Genomic DNA, 25,208 nt, shown 5'->3' with positions numbered 1-25,208 from the left:
AAAGGAAAAAGTAGATAAATTGCACTTTATCAAAATTAAAAACTTTGGAGGTTCAAAAGTCACTATCGGGCTTCCCTGGTGGCGCAGTGGTTGAGAATCTGCCTGCCAATGCAGGGGACACAGGTTCGAGCCCTGGTCTGGGAAGATCCCACATGCTGCGGAGCAGCTGGGCCCGTGAGCCACAATTACTGAGCCTGCGTGTCTGGAGCCTGTGCTCCGCAACAAGAGAGGCCGCGATAGTGAGAGGCCCGTGCACCGCGATGAAGAGTGGCCCCTGCTTGTCACAATTAGAGAAAGCCCTCGCACAGAAACGAAGACCCAACAGAGCCAAAAGTAAATAAATAAATAAATAAATAAATAAATAAATAAATAAAAAGTCACTATCAAGAAAGTAAAAAGACAATCCACAAAATGGAGCAAATATTTTCAAATCATGTATCTAATAAGAGCCTAGTATCCAGGATATATAAAGACCCTATTACGATTCAACAACAAACAGGCAAATAACTCAATTAAAAACAAGCAATGAATTTGAATAGCCATTTCTTCAAAGAAGATATACAAGTGGCCAATAAGCACATGAAAAGATCACTAGTCATGGGGGAAATGCAAATTAAAGCCACAATGAGGGGAATTCCCTCGCCGTCCAGTGGTTTAGGACTCTGCTTTTACTGCCAAGGGCCTGGGTTCAATCCCTGGTCTGGGAACTAAGATCCCACAAGCCGATTGATGTGGCAGGGCAGGGGGAGCCACAGTGAGATATTTCACACCCACTAGGATAGCTCAGCGAAAAAGAAGGACAGGGACTTCCCTGGTGGTGCAGTGGTTAAGAATCTGCCTGCCAATGCAGGGGACACGGGTTCGAGCCCTCATCCAGGAAGATCCCACATGCCGCTGAGCAAATAAGCCCGTGCACCACAACTACTGCGCGAGCCCGCGAGCCACAACTAGAGCCCATGTGCCACAACTACTGAAGCCCGCGCGCCTAGAGCCCGTGCTCCGCAACAAGAGAAGCCACCGCAATGAGAAGCCCGCGCGCCGCAATGAAGAGTAGCCCCCATTGGTCGCAACTAGAGAAAGCCCGTGCGCAGCAACGAAGATCCCACGCAGCCAAAAATAAAAAAATAAGTAAATAAAATTAAAAAAGAAAAAGAAGAACAATAACAAGTGTTATCAAGGATGTGGAGAAACAGGAACCCTCATACATTGCTGGTGGTAATGTAAAGCAGTGCAGTCACTTTGGCAAACAGTCTGGCAGTCCCTCTAAACATCAAACATAGAGTTAACATATGACCCAGCAATTCCATTCCTAGGTAGATACCCAAGAGAACTGAAAACGATGTCCACACAAAAACTTGTACATAAATGTTCATAGTGGCATTATTCATAACAGTCACAAAAAGTGAAAAAAATGTCCATCAATTGATGAATGTATTTTTTTAAATGTGGCATATACATTCAATGGAATATTATTCAACCATAAAAAGTGATGAAGCACTGATTCATGCTACAACATGGATGAACCTTGAAAGTACTATATTAAGTGAAAGAAGCTGGACACAAAGAGCCATATATTGTGTGATTCCATTTATATGAAATGTCCAGAATAGGCAACTTCATAGAAACAGAAAGCAGATCAGTGGTTGCCAGGGGCTGGTGGGAGGGGGAAATGGGAAGTGATTGCTAATGGGGTGATGAAAATATTCTGGAATTAGATAGTGGTGATGGTTATACAACCTTGTGAAAATACTAAAAAACACTAAAACTGCTAATATTATGGTATGTAAATGATATCTCAGTTTTAAAAACTAAAACTAAAAACAACCCCAAAAAATGAAAGAAAGGAAAGGAAATGTGCCTAAATGTTAACAGGGGTTGAAGGAAACTCCGTCCACCCACCCATTCATTCCTTTATAGCCCTTATTTTTCCATGTTGTACAATGAGCACAAATTACTTCATAAAGACGCCAGGGCTTCCCTAACAAGGTATGTCTCAAGTCTTAGTGAAAAAAATATTGTAAGCACAGTAGAGAAAATATGGATCCTATCATTCGGATCCTTTGATGCTAGAATCTCTGATACTGCAATTTTACAATCCAGAGTCTACGTCTCTGTGATTCCTCAGACCCTTCCCCAAGCCTGCTGTGTCAACTGCTAGAACTGCGTGCTGGGTCTTCTGCTTAGCACTCTCTTTCTCCAGGAAGCTTTCCCTGACTCCCCCCAAGTCTGGATTAGATGCCCCCCAACTCCCACACCCAGTGTGTCTCCGTCACAACATTTACCACACTTTGTAAAAGTCTGTTTACTCACTCTCTGCTTCTCTTTCATAACTTATATGAGAGTAGAGATCTTATTTGTATTTTTAACACTGGATCCCTGGGGCACAGCACGGTGCCTGGGCCACAGTAGGTGCTCAGTAAATAAAAACAGGTGGAATGCTGTTGAATGAATGCCCTAAGAGAGAATTAGTCAATAGTGAGGATGGATGAAGTTTAAAAAGATGGTGGGGATGGTCCTTTGCTCTGGGTGAGTGGACTCCAGGGATTTCTTCTTCTATCTATGCTTCTCTTCAGCTGTCAGGATCAATAGGCACTGGGCTTAGAAAATACTTCATAGGGGCGGGGTCCCAGCCACCATCAGGCTGAGCCAGGTATACAACTGATACACCCACACGGGCCTCTGCTCAGCTTTGACCAATGACTCTCCCATTTATCATTCACTTACCGAGTAAACATTCACACACTCCTACCACTGCCAGGCTCTGCGGGCACTAAGATGAATAATTCATAGTTCCTGCTGACAAAAAAACACAGTATAGCCAAGTGAGATAAACCCACCAACCACGTCAGTCACCGTGCGTTAAGCTTTCCCTATAATCCAGGTGCTGTGCTAAGAACTTCACACACATTAAGATAGTATATTATGCCATCTAAACATTCCCATTTTTCAAAGGAGGAACCTGAGATTCAGAGACCCTGAATAACTTAATCAAAGTCTCAAAGCCAGCATCAGAAAACTCATACAGGAGAGGAAGCCCATGAATGGGCCGCCTATGGGAAATCATTTAGCCAAACATGTCTTACTCAGCATCAGAAAACTCATCTTGTAGAGCTTATCCACAAATGCAGATTCACTACCAGTGAGTTGAGAGAGCACTGGCAACAATTCAATCCTTTGTGAGCATCAGAAAATTCATGTTAGATAAAAATGCTATGAATACAGTGAATGTGGGGAGACCTTCAGATGTTAAGCTCAATCAACAACAGAAAACTCATCCAGGAGAGAAACCAGGTGCCAGTTACTGCTCTAAGTGTGCCATAAATATTTGTTTTTGATAAATATTGTGTCATTTGTTCCTCCAACAACATACGAGGAGGTACTACTATCCCACTTTCTCAGATGAGGAAACTGAGGCACAGAGAGTCTAAGTCATTTGCCCAAGGTCACACAGCTAGTAAGGTGCACAGCTTGATATTGGAACCCAGGCAGTCTAGCTGCAGGGATGACACTTTTCACCACTCACAATACTACCTTACAGGTAGGATTGTGTGGTTCTGTCTGAGGGGGTCAGGAAAGGCTTCAAGGGAGGAAGTAGCAACGAGGGGGATCTTGAAGAACACACAGAGGTGTGGAAGGGGTGACAGCACTGCAGGTGGGGGCCTCACAACTGAGTCCACTGTGCGTTTGGGAGACAGTCGGCAATCTGCAGTATGTCCCAAGTGCCTGGGAGGAGCACCAGGGAGGAGGATGGGCCAGAGAAGGTCCACTCACTTCCCTGATAGTCACGGAGCACCTCCATGCCCCAGGCCCTGGGCTAGGTATAAAGGGTCTCAAATGCCAGACTAAGGACCTCAGACCATATCCAGAAGGCAATGGGGAGCCATAGGCACTTAGGGGGAAGGAGAATGGCCAGGACTGTACCTTGGACACAGAGATGCTGTCACCCCATACCTTTCCCCCATCCCTGCCCCTGATAGCAGTCATAGCTCAGCTGGGTAGGGTGGGGACCTGCAAGGGGGCATTCACCCTCAGGTACACCCGCCCTACATTCTGACCCACTTTCCTGGGTGTGAGAACAGCCATCAGGGAGCCGGGAGGTGTGAGGAGCAGGTAGCTGTGGCAGCAAAGAGGTTTCTAGAGCCCTTATCACACTCTCCCTGGTAGCAGAGTTATTTGTGTGCAGGCTTGTCTGCTCTGCCAGAACTGAACAGCCCTCCCTGTGTCAGAACATTGCCTGCCTGTTTACCCACCATTAGTGCACCTGCTTCTCGGGACAGCCCAGGACAGGGGGAGGAGGCAAGAAGACAGGAGATGTCACCCCTGTTTCACAGATTTGGGGAGCATGAGGGATCACAGTGCAGCCTGCTTTATTTCCCAGACAGAGAAATCAACACCCAAGGGAGAGAAGAATCTTGCACCCGGGCCAGGAAACTAAGGCCCAGAGAGACTCTGGGGTGTGTCCAGTCACAGACTGGGAGGAGAGCCCCAGGCTTCTGGTGCTCCTGTCACACCCCTGCTCAGAATCCTGCACGGCTTCCTTGGGCACAGGCCTGAGGGGTGAGGGGTGGTGGATGGGGGTCTGGCCAAGTCAAGCAAGCTCCAGGGCTCCAGACTCCTCACAGGCGTCTAGGCAGACAGCAATTGCTCCAGCCTCTTGTCCACATTCATGTGTTCACTTTTCTAGCCATGATCCATATATGTGAAGATTTCCAGGGGGTGCAGAGTGAGGGAGGAGGGGAGCCACCAGGTGGCCATGGACAGAGGGGAGAGTTTCTTAAAGGAGCCTGGCCCATTTTCTAGTAACCCACGAAACTGGACATCTGAAATCGAAAGCTAATAATTTCACCAAGCAGGCTGGCAGCTGGATCCCAAAGAGCCCACAGACTGCACCTGAATGCTCTCCAGCCTTCTCGAGGGTTGAGAGGCAGGAAGGGAAGGGTGCTGGCAGAGGAAACAGTGCAGACGCTGAAGCAAGCAGACCCCGCCTGAGTCCTGTGTGACCTTGAGTTTTGCTTCCTCTCTGAGGCATACTTTCCATCATCTGGAAAGTGGGGTTGATATCTACCCCATAGGTGAAGGCATATATAAAGGCTTGGTACCTAGTAGGGAATGATAGAGGGAAGCAGACATCATTGGTACTGTAATTATTATTGCTATTATCCTCATTCCCTGAGCCAACACTCTGCCTTCCCTCCAGCGCCCAGGGGAGAGTTCTTGCCCAGCTGTCCCTCAGGTGGGAGGGGATGGTTATATTAACTCCACTGGAGACAAACAAGTTTTTTAGCTGTCTGTCTCTCTCTCAGTCTTGGGTAGAAAACACCAGTTTATGATATTCTCTTCCTAGTTTAGACCCTCACATTCCAGAAATCTCCAGGGAGATGTCTATCGGTTCTCCCACTGCAATCCCTCCCATCCTTCCTTCCCAATGTCACCTCATCCAAGAAGCCTTCCCTGACTGCTTCAGCTTAAAGTGTCCTTGCCCTGACCCCTTCCTCCTTCCCTCTCTCCATCCATCTTTGCTACTCCCCTCCTTGCTTTTCTTCCTTTTTTTCCAATCTCTGGGCTTGACACTGTTCTTACCTCCAGAAGATAGAGGCCCCTGTGCCCTGTCACCAGGACACCTGCACTCTGGAGCAGGGAGAGAGAGAGATACTCCACAAATAAACAAAACCCTCCCTCAGAAGCACAGCAGGAGGGTGGGATGATACGATGTATTATGTGCCCAGCTCAGCTTCAGGCACACAATAGCCACCCACACATGCACTTCTCCCTTCCTCGCCTCTATCCTGCCCCATGTCCCCTCAGCATCCACACGAGCCTGCACATCTCTGCTCCCCAGTGGATGGCGTGGAGTGAAATACTGACAAGCTCCAGAGAGCAGGAACCCTGTCTTCCTTCAGTCATCTTCCTTGGTATATAGTGGGTGCTTAGTAAATATTTCGAATGAATAAATAAATGAATAAACAAGGGCCAAACCCTGAGCTTGAAGATGGGGAAAAATAGGACCTGGGCCAAGAGGCGAATCAGAGGCGGGCCGCCTGGCCGCCAGGATAAGACACGGGTGTGTGCAGCCTCAGCAGGAGCACGTTACACACAGGGCAGCCCCAGACACGCGGCAGCCATGGTTTTCCCAGTGGGAAGACTTTATTTAAAGTTTTACTTGCTTGTGTGTGTGTGTGTGTGTGTGTGTGTGTATGTGTGTGTGTGTGTCTGTGTGTATGGTTTTTTTGTTTTTGTTTTTGCCAATTTGCACGTATAAACTTTTAGGGATACAGAAGAACATATAATAAAATAAGATATTAATTCAGAAGTGTTACTTTTTTCTCCATTGTCACATTTCATAAAATATCAGAACAGATCAGTAGGGCAGTGCATCTCCAACTTTGCTTCAACCACTCTGGGGACCAGTCAGGGGCTGAGAGCCTTCTGTGGTCAGGAGCTCTGTCCAGATTGAAAGGTATGGCCTAGGGTAGTGGCTCTTTCTTGAGAAAGAATTTTGGGGAGAAAAACCCATGTCTTATATTTAGCTAGATACAGTGCCCACGATGTGCTGGAACTGGCTTGTACAGGCTCATAGAGCCGACTGTCACACTTGTAGGAATTTTGTGAGCTAGTTGTTAAACACAGCCATTGCCAATGGCTCTCTACTGGGGGTGAAATGGCTGTCTACTGGGGTAAATCAGCCCCCTGGGGGACATTTGGCAATGTCTAGAGACATTTGGGTGATCACGACTTGGGGGAGGGCTGCTACTGGCATCTAGTGGGCGGAGGTCACGGGTGCTGCCTGCACAATGTGTAGGCCAGCCCCCTCCCTGCTCCCAACAAAAAAACTCGAGCCCAAATGTTAACAGTGCTGATGGTGAGAAATCCTGATCCAAAATCACAATTAAATAAATTATATTAAAAACAAAGGGAGGGGGACTTCCCTGGTGATGCAGTGGTTGAGAATTTGCCTGCCAATGCAGGGGACGCGGGTTTGAGCCCTGGTCCGGGAAGATCCCACATGCCGAAGAGCAACTAAGCCCATGCGCCGCAACTACTGAGCCTGTGCTCTAGAGCCTGCGAGCCACAACTACTGAGCCCTAGTGCCACAACTACTGAAGCCCACACACCTAGAGCCCGTGCTCTGCAACAAGAGGCCACTGCAATGAAGAGTAGCCACCACTCGCCGCAACTAGAGAAAGCCCTCATGCAGCAAAAAAGACCCAACGCAGCCAAAAATAAATAAATAAATAAATAAATAAATAAAATTTTTTTAAAAGTAAAAAAATAAAAACAAAGGGAGGGCTTCCCTGGTGGTGCAGTGGTTAAGAACCCGCCTGCCAATGCAGGGGACATGGGTTTGAGCCCTGGTCCAGGAAGATCCCACATGCTGCAGAGCAACTAAGCCCAGGAGCCACAACTACTGAGCCCGCAAGCCACAACTACTGAGCCCTGCACCACAACTACTGAAGCCCATGTGCCTACAGCCCATGCTCCGCAACAAGAGAAGCCACCGCAATGAGAAGCCCATGCACCGCAACAAAGAGTAGCCCCCGCTCGCCACAACTAGAGAAAGCCCATGCGCAGCAACGAAGACCCAACGCAGTCAAAAATAAAATAAATAAATAAATTTATTTTAAAAAAACTATCAACACTCATTTAAGAAAAACAAACAAAGGGAATACATACTCAAAACTTACCACTTACTATTTTTTTACTAAATTTCACTATAAAGATGGTGCCCTACTGTGCATCTCTTCCCAACTCCATGTTCAATGACATGACGTTAGTAGGGTGAAATCCTCGGTGGAAGAATTTACACCACAGAAATCGGCAAATACTACAACCCCACCCCCCCTTTTTTTTCTGGATAGCCAGCTGTTACCAGTGGACGATTGGATGTGACCCTAAATAGAGAAGGGAAATTCGGAAGCCTGGTGGATGCTTCTAAGTTTCCAGCCCAGGCAAATGGCTCAGCACCAGCCTGCTGTATGCAGTCACAAACTCTACACACCTCACACACACACACACACCATGCACACACACAGAGACACACACACCTGACACATACCCACAAACACCACACACACACAACACACACCACACATACCCTACACGCCCTACACATGTACCTACAGGCACAACACACACCACACATGTACAAAACACACCACATACCACAGCACACACATCGTGCACACTTGCACCACACACATACCACGTATGCTTCACATCTCACACCACATATATACCACTTACACTTATACACACCACATACACAGACCACACACACAAATACTAAGCACACTCCATGCGCACACCTGCATCACACACCCCACACACATCTCACCTACAGCTCCCCCGACGTACACCATACACACACCACGTAAACACACGTGCTCCCACAGCAGCCCTCCAGCCAGCAGAAGACTAACTGAAATCATGAGAATAAGAGAATGCCAATCCGGGACTTCCCTGGCGGTCCAGTGGTTAAGACTCCGCGCTTCCACTGCAGGGGACACGGGTTCGATCCCTGGTTGGGGAACTAAGATCCTGCATGCCACACGGTGCGGCCAAAACAAAAAGAGAATGCCAATCTGCCTGACCACCTTCTTTTGATGTCTGAGCACCTCTGCCATAATTTACTGTCTCCTCAACCCAAGGACCATCCTTCCCACACACCCCTGCACCCAGCTTGCCAAAGCGAAGGTCTCGACACCCCCCAGGAGCACCATCCTGTGACCCCATCCCAGGCCCGTTCCTCTTAGCCACTGGAGCCCTGACTCAGTGGTCCCCCATCCCTGCCCTGTGCCCAGCTGTCTGTAGGCTCCAGAGCAGAGCCCGGCTCCCTGTGACCTCCAGGGCCTGGCCTCCACCCCTTCCCAGGACCCATGACAGGCAGTTCCCTTGGTGACCCCACCCACCCGGCCTCTTTAGCTGCCACCAGATGCTGGTAAGCCAAACCTCCATCTCCAGCCAGACCCTCTCTGACCCCATACCCACTAGCCTTGGGACATGTGCACTCGGATGTCCCCAGACTCCTCACACAAGTCCCAGACAGACTTCCTGTCTGCCCACACCTGTTCCTCGCCTACACTCTCTGCCCCTGCCCACCCCAGAGGTCAGCACACAGGAAGTGCTCCAGGCACATCTCCTGGATAAAGGAATAAATTATGTAAATCCTATAAAGAAAGGAAAAAACAAACTTCCTTATGAGGCAGATAGGAAGTCTTACCCCATTTTACAGATGAGAGCCCTGAGTCTCGGTGAAATTAAGGGACCAGCCCAGGAGCAGTAGCTGAGGCGGGGTGGGGGGCTGTGTGGGAAGGAGGGAGGCCGTGGAAGACCCAGTGCTGGGGGCTGCGGGCAGCAGCAGTCAGGCCAGGGCAGGCCCTGCAGAATCAGCTCTCCCCAGCCCCGAGTGAGGGGGTTAGTTACAAACAAAAGGAAAAGGCGTTCCTGATACGCGTCCTGTTTCCTCTCCTCCTCTGGGCTTCTCAGGCCTTGGAGGGCGGATGTCTCTGGGCTGGCAGTACTCGGCCTGTGCACGGACAGGCAGAAGGTGAGAGTCTCCAGGGACCCTTTCCACTCCAGCAGTTTGGCCTGCGTGGAGACAGGCTCCCAAAGTTACCCTTCCCAGCCTGGAGGAGCACCCCCTGATCCCCAGTGGGTACTCATCACAGCCAGGCACCTCCTTCCATCAGACAGTTCCATAAAGGCACCTCGACTGGGAAGCCTTTCCTGTCACCCTTACTCGCTACGGGAGCCCCTCTAAAGCGCCCCCTTCTTCCCTTCCGCCCTGCCCCACGGCAGCCTAGCCCCTTACTCTGCCCAGCTCTCTGTGGCTATTGCCTGTAGACCAGAGCTCCCCATGAATCAGGCCAGGGAGGCAGGGAGCAAAGGCAGAGGACATCAAATGGGGCTTCTTAAGTGAGAGAAGGAGATGAGCCTCCCCCATCAAACAGGGAGACAGGGGGCCTTCCTGAGGGCAGAGGTCATATCTCCTCTATCAGATAAGAATTCCCTGAGCGAAGTGGCCATGACTTCTCCATCAGATAGTAGGCTGCTGCAGACAAAGTTCATGCTTCCTTCCTCAGACAAGGAGCTACTAGAGGACAAGAGGGCTATGTCCCCTCCACTGGATCGGAAGTCCCAGGAAACAGGAGCCACATCCCCCCTCCCTGCCCCCACCAGCAGACCGGAGTCTCTCTCCTGGAGAATAGGACCATGCCCCCTCCATCAGACCATGAGCTCCCAGAGGGCACATTCCTGTCTGCTGCCTCCTCAGCAGTTCCCAAAACAGACTTCAGTTCTGTCTGAGGCTCAAAGAAGGACTTCCCCCTGGGGCAGAACTAGGGGAAGTCTTGCCCACAACCTCCCTTGCACAAGGTCCCATGCCAACTTCCCATTCATGCCCGCAACTGAACAGAAGCTGCTTTGCCATTCTTAAGACAGGCATGTGTCTGGGCAAAGGCCAGCAGCTGTCTTTGTCAGCCAGGAATGTTGACCTCTTGAGAGACAGCAATGGGGATGACTGGGAGATCCCTGACAAGAGGATGCCCAGGACAGGCCGTGCACCCAGCTCTGGCCTGGAAGTGACCGGGTGTGTGGGCTAGATGGGTCTCTGCTCCTGACTCTGTCACTAAATGGGCAAACCTCTTCCCCGTGTGGCCACTAACACCCCCCACCCATCTCCAAACTTTGTCAGCACCCACTGCTGGTTAAAGTGGCAGGAGGCGACAGGGAGGAGGGAAGGCAGGGCCCTTCCCAGGTCCCGCCTTGAGGACATCACTGGCCTTCCCCAGGGGCCGCCCCTGAGCCTGGTTCAAGCTGCCTCCACGAGAGTCTTCCCTACATGCGCCAGCTCCAGGGAGCTGCTATTAGTTAGCATTGATCCACAAAGTGCTTTGCCGACACTTTTTATGAGCTCAGCCTCACCCGGGGCCCTGGGGGCTAGTCGCACGAAGCAGAAACCGAGCAGGAAGCCCATGGGCCTGGGCTTAGTCACTGAAAGGCAACCTGACCAGATTTGGTAACTAATCTGGGTGTATTTTCTTATTAAGAAATAGTAATAATAATTATTATGATAAATGATGTTTATTAAGTGTCAGGCACTATTCTAAACACTGTATTTAACTCATTTATCCTCACAAGAACCCTGTAAGGTAGATACTCTTATTATCGCCACTCTATATATGAGGAAACAAAGAGAAATTAAGTAACTTGCTCAAAGTCACAGAGTAGAAATAAGAAATGTAAGCAGTTCAAACCAAATGCCTGATAAATTAGGAAGTAAAAATATAGTAACGACGCTTCTGGGTTTTACAAGAATGAGATACTGTTGAAAGGTACAATTTATCCTAAGTGTGTTCCAAACCAAATACTTTCATTATTGGACATCCTGTGGTATAGTTCCGATGTAAAAGGTTCTCTGAAAGAGGAATATTACAAATGTACAATATGTGCTTGTCAGTCATCTCAAAATCATAGTTTTCTTCTGAAACTTTGAGTAGTTTTATTAAACTTTAGAAAACAAACCCACAAAACCACAATAACAATTATTTTAAGATTTATCATTTATTTGTCATATGCTAAGTATTTGACCTATTCCTCCTGTTTAATCTTGAGGACAACTGAAGGGGAAAAAAGAGGCATTATTCCCTCAGGGGGCTTCACTGAGCCTCCAGGCTGAGGGTACCTATCTCATACACCTCCTTGGTGGGTGTAATCCAGCGGGGGTTTGCCCCCCAGGATGGGAGCTGCAGGGACTGTGCTAGGCTCAGACAAGGTGCAACACAAAGGAGTTAAGGGCTGGGGTGAGGCAGGCCTGCTGCTGCATCAGCCTGCACTTCAGCCATCTACAGTGTTCAGTGAGGCCCTGGCACACAGTTAGAACTCTGTAAGTGGTGAAAATACTAACCGTCACCACCATCCCCCAAGAAACAGACTCGCTGGGTGGCCCTGGGCAGGTCCCTGCTGGACAGGGTTCAGCGGGTTCACCAGCTCTCCGTGAGGGTCACGTCACCTCGTATGGGCCTGGGCCGCTGAGAGGAGGTGATGGGTATGAGGAGTTCCTGGGAGGCCAGAGTGCTGGGCAGAGACCAAGGCCGACAAGGCTGAATTATCGAGCATTTTTAAGAAATGCATTTCCATTACTTCCAGAAACATACAGGCTTGCAGATGAGGTGAGCACAGTGAAGCCAGCCAAGAGCAGCCGCCTTCAGTGAGACAGCGAGCAGGGAAGGGCATTCCAGGGCATGTCTGAACCTCTCGCCAAAGCACACCCTGGGGCTTGGCAATCTACCTTCCACCTGCTCCTCACACGGATTTGGGGGCGGGGGCGGGGTATGAGAAACCTGCCGGGAGGAACAGCGCTGGGCCTTAGCTACCAAACTGTCTGAAGTGACAACTCAGTACCAGCTCCACCTGCCCCAACCGAGACGCTCAGGCCATCTTTCCTCGAACCTCAGAGAGACCATGCAAACGGTGAAGGAAATGGAAAAGAGCAACTGGGAACAGGGTCCAGATCTCTACCCTGGCACTTAATGGCTCCTCACCTCACCTGTCCTCACCTGGATAGTGGGATCATATGACCACCTCCAGGGCGTGGAGGGGAATGAATGGGCTGATGTCTGCCTAGGCCTGGAACATAATCCAAGTTCAATATACGGTAGGATTAGGGCACTGAGAGGCACCGGAAGTGCCAGGATGAACAAGGCTGGCTATACAGGACCCTGGAGAGATGCGGGGGAGACAAATAATCACAGGTGAGAACACATAGCAAGGCGTGGGAGGCCAAATCCCCCAACATTTATTTGGCCCTCTCTGTGTATCTAGTGGGCCTGAGGCACTGGGATATGGGCCTCCTGGGGGTCCCTGGAGTGTGGTGGATGAGTTTATGGAATACACTCTTTAGGGCCTAGACAGCCCCTCCCGAAACACTCTCCCCGTCCCTTGGCTCAGGTTTCACCCTCATCAGGAAACCTCATTACCAACATGTCCCCCTTGGTGTCCTGATCATGCGCAGGAGGTCCTGGGCAGTGGGCATGAGCATTTGCATCACAGAAAGTGAAGGGTTCTTGTACCTGGATGACTGCCCACCTGTTTTGAGTGGGGTCTCTGAATCTGACTGAGTCCATCATGGAGGTCTGCTCGATTCTAAGGGCTGGGCTGCCAAGTGGGGACCTTGCCCAGGCCAGGAGGCCAGCTCCCCCAGGCCTTTATCATCCTGCCTCTGTTCTACCACAACCACTGGGACCTTGAGAAGCAGAGGGATCTGAGGTGAATGCACTGCCCACATATGGCTGGGGAGGCAGATGCACAAACCAACAGCTATCCTGCAAAAGGCACCGAGAGAGGGTTATAAAGAGGACAACTCGGGGGCGGGAGCAGCTCCATTCTTCCCAGATGGACAACGGGCTCCTGAGGGAGTTACACAGAGCAGGCGACATCTGAGCTGGGACTTGAAGGGTGATTAAGTTTGCCAGGTAGTCAAGGTGCAGAAGAGAGAACATCAAAGTGACGTGCATAAGCGTGGACTCACACATCCTTATATAGCAGAGTATACGCTGCAAAATCACTATCTCACTTGATTCTCTCAAATGCGGTAATGGTGTTATTACCTACCCCCTCCCTCCCCCCACACACATGCAAATAAGAAAAGTAGGGTACAGTGAAGGCAGATGATGAGCCAAAGGGCACATGGTGACTGGTTCCTGGGCGGGCCATGTATGCTGGCTGAGATGGCTCTCTTCTCACGAAGGGGACGGTACTCCTCTCTGGCAGCAATCTCTCACTTCCAGCCCCTGCTGGCCTGTGACACCCCCCTCCCATCCCCAGCGCACATACACACTCTTCCAGACCCCTGGGCCTCTCAGAAGGGACAGAGGGACAGAGCAGCATGGCCAGGGCTGGGCTGAGAATGCCAAGGAAGAGCTGACCATTCTCCAAGGCCCAGCTTAGAGGCCCCGCCTCATCCCCTCCCACTCACCCTGAGCGCTGATAACCTCCACCTCTCCCACTGTAAATCTCCTCTCCTGGCCTCTCCTCTCCCCGCCTCTTGAAGCAGCTGCCGCCAGCCTCTCCCTCTCCTCCCTCCACCCCTCGCCCTCCCCAGGGAGCAGTGAGCTCAGCCTTTCCCATCAGCCATCCCTGGGAATGATGGGAAATGCTCGGCTGGCCAGGAACTAACAGGAGGCCTACCCCCAAGAGGGAGGAGGAGAAGGGGGGCTTTTCCGAGGGCCGCTGGGGGCATCCTGGGCTCAATTCTGCTGCTTCCTATGAATTCCGTGCTAAGGGCATGGTCTGCCTGACCATATGACACGCTCCAGATAAGGTGGGATCCAACTGCTAGAGCTAGAATAGGCCTCTTTTTATGGATGGGGAGACAAAGGCCCAGAGAGAGGACAAAAAGAAAATGTGCCGAGGGACTGACTGCCACGTCCCAGGTACTGTTTGAGGCTTTCACATTTCTTGTCTCATTTAATCCTCACAACCACCCTGCAAAGAGTGTGTGACAGGCTGAATCACGACCCCCTGAGATGCTCACATCCTAATCCTTGGAACGGTGAATCTGTTACCTTATGTGGTAAAAGGAACTTTGCAGCTGCGATGTTAGTTAAGGATCTGGAGATGGGGAGATAACCCTGCATTATCTGGGCGGACCCAGTGCAATCACGAAGGTCCTTATAAGCAGGAGGCAGGAGGGCCAGAGAGAGAAAAGGCGATGTGAGGACGACGGAAGCACTGAGAGAGAAATTGGAAGATGTTGTGCTGACGGCTTTGAGATGGAGGATGGGGCCAGGAGCCAAGAAATGCAGGCAACTTCCAGAAGCTAGAAAAGGTAAAGGAATGGATTCTCCCTTAGAGCCTCCAGAAGGAACGCAGCCCTGCCAACCTATGTTAGGACTCTGACATCCAGAACTATAAGAAAATGTATTGTGTGTTGTATTTGGCCACTAAATTTGTGGTAATTTGTTACAGGAGCAATAGGAGACTAATAAAGTAGGTATTTCCATTCCCATTTTGCAGATGAGGAAAGTGAGGCTCAGAGAAGGCACGTGATGTTCTCAGGTTCTGCACACTCCCCTCCACACCACACTGGCTTACTGGGAATCTCCACGAGTTCTTAAGGCTGGGAGCCCCTTGGCCAGGGCTTCAAGGCTAGGGGAGAGTCTGAGGAGGAGGAAGAGGTCTGCTGCTTGTAGGACCGAGGTTGAGGACAGAGAAGGGATCTGGGGAAGGTGAAGTCCTCCCTGAAAGGGGCTGTATTGTGGCTAGGGGCTTCTGGAGCCAGTGGCTGAGTCCTACTCTGCCCCAAACTGGGAAGCAGGGATGCATGTGACACAGAGGAAGGGCCCTGGCTGTACAGCTGGGCTCAGGGGGCTGAGTGTTTTCAGGATTAACGGAGATGAGATGAAATCCCCCCATTCTCTCTTTTTGATCCTGATAAAATCCCTGGGAGGAAGGCTCCTTACCCTTCTTCCTGCATTACTGGTGTGAAAAATGAGGTCCCAGGGGTTAGTGACTGGCCCAAGTTCTCACAGCTGGTAAGAGTGGAATCTGGGTATTCATAATGATCGATATAACGAAAAGCATCAAACCATAATGAACGGCTTTGAATGCTCCGTGCCTGACACTGTGTTAACTGTCGCTGGCATTTTCTCAGTCATTCTAGACAGACCTGATCAAGTCCTTTCTCTGCCTCAAGCTCTTTAACTGCTGCCCACAAGCCCTTCGCAATCTGGCTCCTACTCACCCCTCCAACCTCCCCTCCACCACAGTCTCCTGCACCTCCATATCTTCCAGCCACACTGACCTTGGTCAGTTCCCTGGAGCCATCAAACTCTTTCCCACTTTGGAATCTCCCACAGGGTTCTGCCCTCACTGCCCCCCACCCCAGCCCCAGACCACTTGTGGTGCAGAAACCATGGGTCCTGGCCATTCCTGCTCCTACTTGGGGGTTAAGAGAGAGGGAGCAGGGCCAGGGGTCAGCCCTAGATGGCAGGCCTGGGAGGCTGGAGCTGAGAGGGCCTGGGTAAGCTGGTCATTTTCTACACAGTAAAGACAATAGCAGCCTGGAGGTGTGGTGGCGGAACTCCCCAGGGGACGGGCCCTCCCAGATACACAGACCCTACGACACTGGAGCTGAAGGGGCCTTGAAGAATGTCGAGTCCCGCCCCTCAGGGCACACATGGTGATACTGAGGCCCAGAAAGGTCTGGACTTGCCCCTGGCTCCACGGTGTGTCACTATGGGAGCCAATTTGGGGCAGTAGGTAAGGCTTTGGGGTCTGCCACTCACTAGCTGGGTGACCTTGGGCAAGGAGAGAGTTGTTCTGATCCTTACCTCTAAAATAGGAATAATAGTGCCTTTCTCCATGAATGCATGAGAAGCACCCGGTACAGTGAGGCCTGCGATAAATGAAAGTTGTTCTCACCATTGAGAGAGCAGGGGCTGGACTCAGGACGCCCATGGGGGAGTTCACCCCCTCTCTGTGACATAGCTGGTGGGTTTAATTTAACCTGGGGAAGCACCTGGAGAGGTGGGCACTCAGCTGTCTCCAAAGCCACTGCTTCTGGGCCCCCAGTGCTGGTCAGTCCTTGATCATCTCTAGGAAAGGGCTTGTCAGCCTCATTTGCCTTACAGTTAAAGAAAGGATTCCCCCAAGGGAGCTAGCCTGGGCTAGAGGGACTCCTGATCAAAATCTGGGCTCCCACTCCCACTTCAACAGAGGGAAACAGGAATCGACTCTTCGTACCGAGCACTTCCTGCAGGTGGCACTGTGCTGGGGCTTCCATGCACTCATCTCACTTGAATGTCACCACCGCCCACCCAGAGGGGATTAGGAGGCCCATGTGCTGAAGAGAAGTCCAAGGTTTCCAGAGGGTGAAGAACTTGCCTGTGGCACCAGCTGGCAAAGCCATGTTCCTATCCTGCTCCAGGAGGCCTCTGGGCAAGGGTCCGTTTCTATTCCAAATTATTGCGGTCTAAGGCCTTTTTGAAGGGAAGGAACCCAGACTGGACGCTGAGGCCCCAACGCAGCCTCCTGACCCACCTGCGGCCCCTGTGGCCCATCTCCTCCCTCCAGGCCCTCGCACCTCACCTCACCTCAGCCTTCCCAGAGATCTGTTATTAATAACTATGAAGGGACTTCCCTGGTGGCGCAGTGGTTAAGAATCTGCCTGCCAATGCAGGGGTCACAGGTTCGAGCCCTGGTCTGGGAAGATCCCACATGCCACGAAGCAACTAAGCCCGTGCGCCACAACTACTGAGCCTGCACGCCACAACTACTGAGCCCACATGCCTAGAGCCCATGCTCCGCAACAAGAGAAGCCACCACAATGAGAACCCTGCGCACTGCAACGAAGAGTAGCCCCTGCTTGCCGCAACTAGAGAAAGCCCGCACGCAGCAACAAAGACCCAACACAGCCAAAAATAAAATAAATAAAATAAATAAATTTATTAAAAAAAATAAATAATAAATAACTATGAAAATACCACCCGTAATGCTGTTGCCTCCATCTGGACAATGCTGTCCAGCCCCACACCAAGTTCACATTTACTCCAGCTCAGATTTTTGCTCATTTGGCACTTTCTCAGAAAGTCTTTGGTGACCCCCAACTAGGGCAGATCCCTCCATTAGGCGCCCTAAGAGCACTTCTCACAGTGTGCATCTCTTGCCATCTGTGTCCCTGTTCCAGACCAGAAGCCCCATTAAGCCAAGGACAGTGTCTGTCTGCTGCCATGGCATCCCCAGAGGTGTGCCCAGTGCTGGCACATGGCCTCTGGAAGCCACTATACACTCGCCTGGGCCAGGCCCCACTCCAGCTGCTGAACCCACTCATCACATTTAATCTTCACGATCCCTCTAGGAGGTGGGGATTATCACCCCCCTGCACAGATGAGGACAGTGAGACTCAAGGAGAAAGCGACTTCCTCAAGGATACCCAGCTAACCGGGAACACGCTGGGACCAGCACCCAGGACCAGCTATAATAATCTGTGCGCCCAAGTGCAAAATGAAAACGTGGGGCCCCTTGTTCAGAATTCAAGACAGAGACAGACGCGCATTAAACCAAATCCTTCTGAACTTGGGGCCCTGAGTGACTTCACAGGTTACACACCCCTGAAGCCGGCCCCCTGGGCACCCATGTGCTCTGACTCCAGGCCCAAAGCCAGGCTTCTCCCACTGAGAGGCCCTTGAGCATCGGGTCCCCTCAGGCAGTGGTTTTCACACTTAAGCCCAGGTCAGAATCACCAGGAGGCCTGTTAAAACCCAGCTTGCTGGGCACCCACCCCCAGAATTCCCACTCAGTAGGTGAGAGGTGGGCCTCTCACCTACCCAGTGGGAATTTGCATTTCTAACTGCTGCATTTCTAGAGGTGATGCTGATACTGGTGCCTTGGGCTGAGACACACAACCACTGCCCTAAGGAATGCATATTTAGCAGGTCATTCTGAATCCAGGGCCTCCAGGAAGGAGAGATTGCAGGTGGGCTATCAGGGCTGAGGATGCCCAGCATCCTTCAAATCATACTCAGGCCTCAGTGCAAAAGGCCAGCTCTGCTAAGAAGGAAAGGAGGGTGGGGGAGGACAGGGAGAGGAAGCAAGGAGGAAAAAGGACAACTGTACAACAAGTTACCTTGTTAATTTTTGGAACAATCTTGAGAGGTAGCTTCTATTATCTTTACTGTAGAGGAAAACGCAGCATAAATCAATGATTTGCCCAGGATCACAGCCAGGAAATTACGGAGACCACAACTGAACCTGGTTCTATCTTACGTGTTGTCACAAAGCCTGCTTCAACCAGCTGGCCCTGATAGGTTCTAATCCCACGACCTGCTCGGCCCAGGGGAGCAGAGCCATAGCCTTGGGTTGGATTCACATAGTCCCAAACCCTGACAAGCTCTGACAAGCCTTGGCAAACCTCCAGGGCCCTCCCCACACCGCCTGCCTGCCCTCCAAGGCCAGGCCTGCAGCCCAAAGACCTGGGACCCAACTGAAGGGGCTAATTGCTGGCATCATTCCAGCAGGCCAGGGTGCCCACCCCCAGACTGGAGGTTCCTCCCATATCCTGGCCCTTCTCTACAGCCTCCCCTCCAGCCACTTACTCACACATACCCTAAGCCCCAGATCACACACCATCTGTTTCAGGGTTTGCACAGGCTGTTCCTCCTTCCTGGAATGCCCTTCCTACCCTGCCTATTTGTCCAACTCTTTTCCATCCTTCAAAACCCCAGGTCAGCTCTACCTCCTCTGAGAAGTCCTCCCTCAGCACCTTGTCTGTCTTCATTGCTCCATCATGCCAACCTCTGCTTCCCTAGCTGCTCTCCAACCATTCATTCTACAAATATTTACTGAGCATCTGCCCTGCTGCAGGCACAGTGCAGGTGATGGGGAGGCAAAGCCCAGACCGAGCTCCATCAGGCCAGGGTATGGGTCTGCTTCACCCTATGAGCCTCTGCCAGGAGGGCAGACAGAGAGGGGGGCCAGGGAGGGTCCCCAGGAAGTGATGAGACCTCAGCTGGATATTTGAAAAGGTGGGGATGTGAGGAGTAGTAGTACAAATTCTACATTCCAGGGCCCTGCCAAGTTGTGGGGAGCAGCCCCCCAATGCCTTTGGCAAAGTAACACAAAACTACTACCAAATGAACACAAGACACACTATGTGTCTCTGTGCCAAGGGGCCGTGCTGGCTGTAGGCTCCCCATGAAACCGAGGCCCAGAGGGGGAAAGGGACGAACCCCAAGCAGGAGGCAGCCCTGGAGTGGGCCCTTGGCCTCCTCTCCCAGGAGATTTAAACAGTGGAGGAAGGAGGAGGCAGTGTGCCCCTACCCTGAAGTACATGCCCTGTGGACCCCTCCCGGGGGTGGAAGGCATTAAGAGCGCACTCTGGAAAGCCACAGCCCACTCTGGAAAGCCACAGCCCGTAGAAGCCCCAGGCAGGAGAGGATGGCTGCTGTCTGCCCTGGGAGGGGAGAGGCTGGAGTGGAGCCAGGCTGGCAGAGGAAACATCTTGAGAGGCAGGAGGGAGGCAGGGAGGAGGAATGAGAAAGGAGGAAACAGCCAGACACGCAAACACCTCCGCCTCCTCTTTCCAACCAAAACAGAATCCCCAGCAGACTGAGACCTGTGGGGAAGGAGACAGGGAATGAAGCCGGGGCCTCAGAGGGGCGGGTGGCTGGGAAGGAGCCCAGGGCTGGAGCCTCTGGAAGCTGGGTAGCCCTGCCAGGCATGGGGGTGGTGGGGAGGCCCCATCCATCACCGGGGCCCGCCCAGCTCTGTCCCACGGGGGCCGAGGCTCAGGGAGGCAGGGGATGTGGACTCCATATGGTCACTCCTACAGCTCCTTCAAGACCCACTCAGGTACCAGCTCTTCCCCAAGCCCCTGGGCCCAACCTCTGGGCTGGGCTGGGCTCCAACACCAGAGTTAGCACAAACTCAGAAAATACTGTGCAGCAAAACTGATCTGATGGGGGAGTCCAGGCCCAGCCCTTAGAAAGCCCACAGGCTGGTGGGAAACCCAAGGAATTCAAAGGAGGCAGCGCGGGCACTGAGGTGGCTCTGGACTCCCCGACAACCAGGGACTGGCAGGCACTTGGGGCCAGTCCACAAAGCCCACGGGAGGCATTTTCCTCTGATAGTGGAACAGGAGGGAAGGCGGCAGGTCACAATCTCTGAAAGAATGACATAGCCCAAGGACACGACAGAAACTGATTAGAACCAAATGGGTCCAAGATGGCAGACAAGTCAACTTCCACTAGACCTTGAGCCTCAGTATATGCTCACTGTAACGCATCAGCAAGCTAAATGACACACCCACAGGCGCCATGACAGTTCCAAGACCAACCATAAGGATCAAAAAGTGGGCAGTGGCCCAATTCCTGGAAATCCCCACCCCTCCCCAAAATAGCTGGAATACTCCTCCCACTCATTAGCCTATGAAATTACCCACCCCTATAAAAACTGACAACCCCATACCCTGGTGCCTTTCTCACCTTCTGAGATGGCCCACGCTCTGTCTGTGGAGTGTTTGTCTCTAAATAACTCCACTTCTTACCTATCACTTTGTCTCTCACTGAATTCTTTCTGCGGTGAGACATCAAGAACCTGAGCTTCATTAAGTCCTGAAACCAGGTGTGTGATCTCAGTTGGAAGACTGGATTTTGGCCGGGTTTGAGTCCTGGCAGCGTGGGTTTGAGTCCCAATCAGGGTTCTGGCCGGGTTTGAGTCCTGGCCGTGTGGGTTCAAGTCCCAAGCAGGGTTTTGGCCGGGTTCGAGTCCCGGCAGCGTGGGTTCGAGTCCCAATAAGGGTTTTGGCCGGGTTCGAGTCCCGGCAGCATGGGTTCGAGTCCCAATGAGGGTTTTGGCCGGGTTCGAGTCCCGGGACGTGGGTTCGAGTCCCAATCTGAGGTGCACAGTTTCAACAGGACACGCTGCTGGGACAGGAGTCAGGATTGAGGAAGAGGGAGGCATCTTCTCCTGGGGGCATCCCCCACCCCCATTACACACACACACACACACACACACACACACACACACACACACACACACACACACACTCAGCGCCGGGGGCTGAGGGGCTTCCAGGGACCTAGGCTCTGGGACTTGGACAAATCCCTTGATGTCTCCTGGTTTCTCCACTCCCTCACCTGTACAGTGGGGGCTCTCCTGTGCCCACCTTCCTCCCAGGGGAGGCATGACAGGAAGGACAGACCTCCAAGTAGGTGAGAACGAAGTCCTCTGGTATGACTTTCGCACACGGGAGAGAATCTCACCGCCACTCCCATGCCCACCCCATCCCTGCCCCGCGGGCACCCTCGTTCCTCAGGCCTCCATCACGGTACAGAGCCTGGGAGACAGAAGCTGCAGTCAGGAGAGAAGGCAGCCAGTCCTGGCACCCAAGGGGGAGAGTGGCCCCAGAGCAGATCCACTTCCTGTCTGGGGGCCTTTTCTCTCCTTCCTCTCTCCCGACTGGAGGAAAAACCCCCTCCCCACACACATCCTTGCCAGCACTGCGATGACCTGTGTCTGAGCTTCCCCTCATATGATTGGCTCTAAGCTGCTGCAATACAGGGGTCCTTCTTTCATTCATTTTTTTTTTATCACAGCGAACCAGTCTGCCTCAGATGAAACCTCCACTCGCTAGGGGACACCAGTCAAGGGACTCCCCCCTCCCTCAGCCTGTTTCCTCTTCTAAAAAGAGGGGACTACAATAGAGCCTACCCCAAAGGGTTGTTCTGAGGGATAAACGTGCGTGGTGCTGGCCACCCAGGAACACATATTAGCTCTATAATAGTCAACAAATATTTATCAAGTGCCTATCGTGTGTCACATGCTGTTGGCCACCAGGGACACACGGCGACCAGAGCAGATCCATGCGATGGCCCCTGCCTGTCTGAAGTTTCCCTTCCGGCGGGGAAGACAGCAGGGCCTTGCGTTGCCCAACTCTGGCGGGTGCATGGCACAGACCACAGTGCCCACTGGCACCACCATGTCCCCTGCACGTGTGCAACACAACAGCCCTGCAAGACAGACAGCAAACAAGTGAGCAAACATTACACAGTGACTCTCAGGCTACAGGCTGTCAAGGGCAGTGCTCCACGAGCACACGATGGGTGACTGACCAGCCTGAGAAAGTCAAGGCTTCCCCAGGAAGTGACATCTGAGCTAGGAGCTGAAGAAGAGGTAGTAACGTGACTCTGAAGGGGGCTGGGATGGGGATGCTGCATTGAAGCAAAAAGGAAACAAAACCTGCAGTGGGAAGGCTCTGGGGGAGGAAGGCGCTGAGGGAGATGGGTAGGCGAGGCCAGCAGGGTCAAGGCAGCAGGCCCTGGTCACCAGGCAGCCTTGGTCAGGAGTCGGATTTTACTGTCACTGTGATGAGATGGTGGCAGGGTTACAGTGGGGAATGGATGAGACGTAGCTGTACTTTAATACGCTCACTTGGGCCGCTGGCTGGAGAATGGGTGGGCAGAGGCTACAGCGGACACAGGGAGACCAGTTAGGGGCAGGATTAACAACAAGGCTGCCTGGGGTTCAGATCCAGGATCTGCCATTTATTTGCTAGAAGAGAGATCATGACGGCACCTGCCATCTTGGGTTGCTGTGAGGATTAAATGAGCAACTTCTTGTGTGTCAAGAGCCTGGGACGATACCTGGCCCGTGGAGAGTGCGGTGTGCTTAGCTGATATTACTCACCCCGGTGAGAAATGAAGGTGGCCCAGATTAGAGAGGTGGCCATGAGAGAGAAAGAGAGGGACGAGTCCAGATGCCAGGGATAATATCACCAGGGCTTGTTGGAAGCACCCAGCTGCTGCAGCCCCATGCCAGCTGCAACCACAGGAGAGGCCCTGAGCCAGAACTGCCCAGCTGACCTCTTCCCACATTCCCGACCCATGGAAACCAGGAGATAAGGAGATGAATGTTTGTTGTTTTGAGCTACTAAGTTATCGGGTGATTGGTTATGCCCCAAAAGGTAACCGAACAGCTCATATTGAGAGTTACCTGGAGAGAAGCTCCTCTCCTCCACAGGGAAGAAGGTGCCCCTGAGGGGCAAGAAAGGGGCAGGGGGGTGTGCGAGCCTGGGACCTCTGCGACCTCTAGGATGCTGCCCTCCAGAAGTGATCAGATGGCTTCAAAGCTAATCAATCATTCCAGCATTATTTACAATAGCAAAAAACTGGAAATAACGTAAATGCCAAACAAGTGGATGGTTCAATAAACTGCCGAGCAGTCACACGAGGAACTCTTATGTGTCATTAACAAACACGGATACTAGGATAAGTTAATGACATGGGAAATGCTGAAGGAAAAAAGCAGTTAACCAAATGTCACGAACAGTTTAAGCACAGTTGTGTTTGAATACACAGGCACATGCATGCACACACATCCACTTACACACACAATAGCAAGGAGCGCAAAGACCCCCCAAAAAATTTTTTTAACGTTCTTTCTAAGTGATAAGATTATGGATGAGAGCTATCTTCTCCTTGTCCAGATGTGAAGGGTTTTGTGTTTTTAAAATAATTATTGAATGATAAATGTCAGTTCTTTCAAATGTCCCCTCAGAACTTTGGTCACTCCTGTCTCTAGGATGACAGCACTAGAATTCAGCCTGGCGAGGGTAAGGTTTGTCACCTGCTTTGGTCACAGCTGGTGCCCCGATGCTAGAATGGTGTCTGGGACAAGGCAGGTGCTCAGCCAGCATGTGCTGAACGAGGGAATGAATGAATGGCGCATATCAGATGTACTGTGTCCCTGTGAATACACGGCAACCTCCCTCATCAGCCCTCGCGAAGGGACCAGGTCCCGCCCCACTCTGTGTCCCCAGGGTTCAGCACAAGGCCTGGCACAGAGCCAAGACCGATGAATGAATGAAGGGCTGAATAAATGAATATCTGGCAAAGAAAGCCTCCCTGATCACAGTGTGCCGAGCTCTCCAGGGCCAAGATCCGTGTCTGTGACAGCGAGGTGCCTGTGTCTGCGAGAAAGAAGGGGGATGTGAATATATCGGGGCTTTCTGAGAACCCAGAGAGCCCGGCCTGGCCTGACTCTGCCCCTCCCTGCCTCCTCAGGCCCTCCCTGTTCAGCTGCCCCTTTGGTCTCTCCTTCCACCACCACCGGGGAGGACGTCTGGAAGGCCTGACTCAAGCTACTCAAGACGTAAGTTTGTTTTTAAAAGGAGACGAGAGACAGCAAGCTCCTTCCTGGAAAGACTTCTCTGCCCTTTCACCCTGGGACAACCTCTGTGACAAGCATCTGGGAGGGAAGCCAGCAGGTGGAGACTGAGCTGGGATCAGGGCGGGGGTCAGGGAGGGGAGCAGGGCAGGGAGATGGGCAGGTGGCTGGAGTGTGAGGTGGGGAATGCAGGTGTTGGAGGGTGGGAGGAGGGTACAAGAGCTCAGCAAGACTTCGCTGGGGTGTGAATGGGAGTGAAAGTGGCCAGGTGATAATGTGTGTGTGTGTTGGTTGTCACAGTGAGAGGGTGGGGCATATGACCGTGCAGAGGTGACAGACTGAGGATGGCAGTGGAAGAGGTGCTCACATGGAGGGGGTTACAGAGTGGGCAGGGGCAGCAGCTAGAATTCGATTGTTTCAGTCTAGGAGAGCTGCAGTCAGACTCAGCCTGAATGATTATTGGTCGGCAGGGAGACTGACAGGGGCTGGCCGTACTCGAAAGAGGGGAGAAGCCCAGTCCTTGAAGGCTGGAGCTCAGGCAGGATCCC

General features: G+C 51.9%; 1 protein-coding gene across 6 annotated transcripts in view; it reads right to left on the bottom strand.

Annotated features, from left to right (window-relative positions):
* The window catches only part of ARRB1 (arrestin beta 1), a 79,329-nt gene that overhangs the window by 32,311 nt on the left and 21,810 nt on the right, over positions 1–25,208 (bottom strand). The window contains exon 1 of one of the 6 annotated variants that reach the window (XM_036860323.1): positions 9,218–9,314. The exons of 4 other annotated variants lie outside the window; for them this stretch is intronic. In XM_036860323.1, coding sequence (XP_036716218.1) covers positions 9,218–9,222 — 5 coding nt within the window. In that variant the 5' untranslated portion in view covers positions 9,223–9,314. Of the gene's footprint in view, positions 1–2,724; positions 2,751–9,217; positions 9,315–25,208 lie in introns of those variants that run through there. One more of the 6 variants, XM_036860321.1, reaches the window with a different exon arrangement.

Source organism: Balaenoptera musculus, chromosome 8 (assembly GCF_009873245.2).
Source record: "Balaenoptera musculus isolate JJ_BM4_2016_0621 chromosome 8, mBalMus1.pri.v3, whole genome shotgun sequence".
Classification (NCBI taxonomy): domain Eukaryota; kingdom Metazoa; phylum Chordata; class Mammalia; order Artiodactyla; family Balaenopteridae; genus Balaenoptera; species Balaenoptera musculus.
Note: the sequence above shows the minus strand (reverse complement) of the source record. Positions and strands in the feature narration are given on the sequence as shown.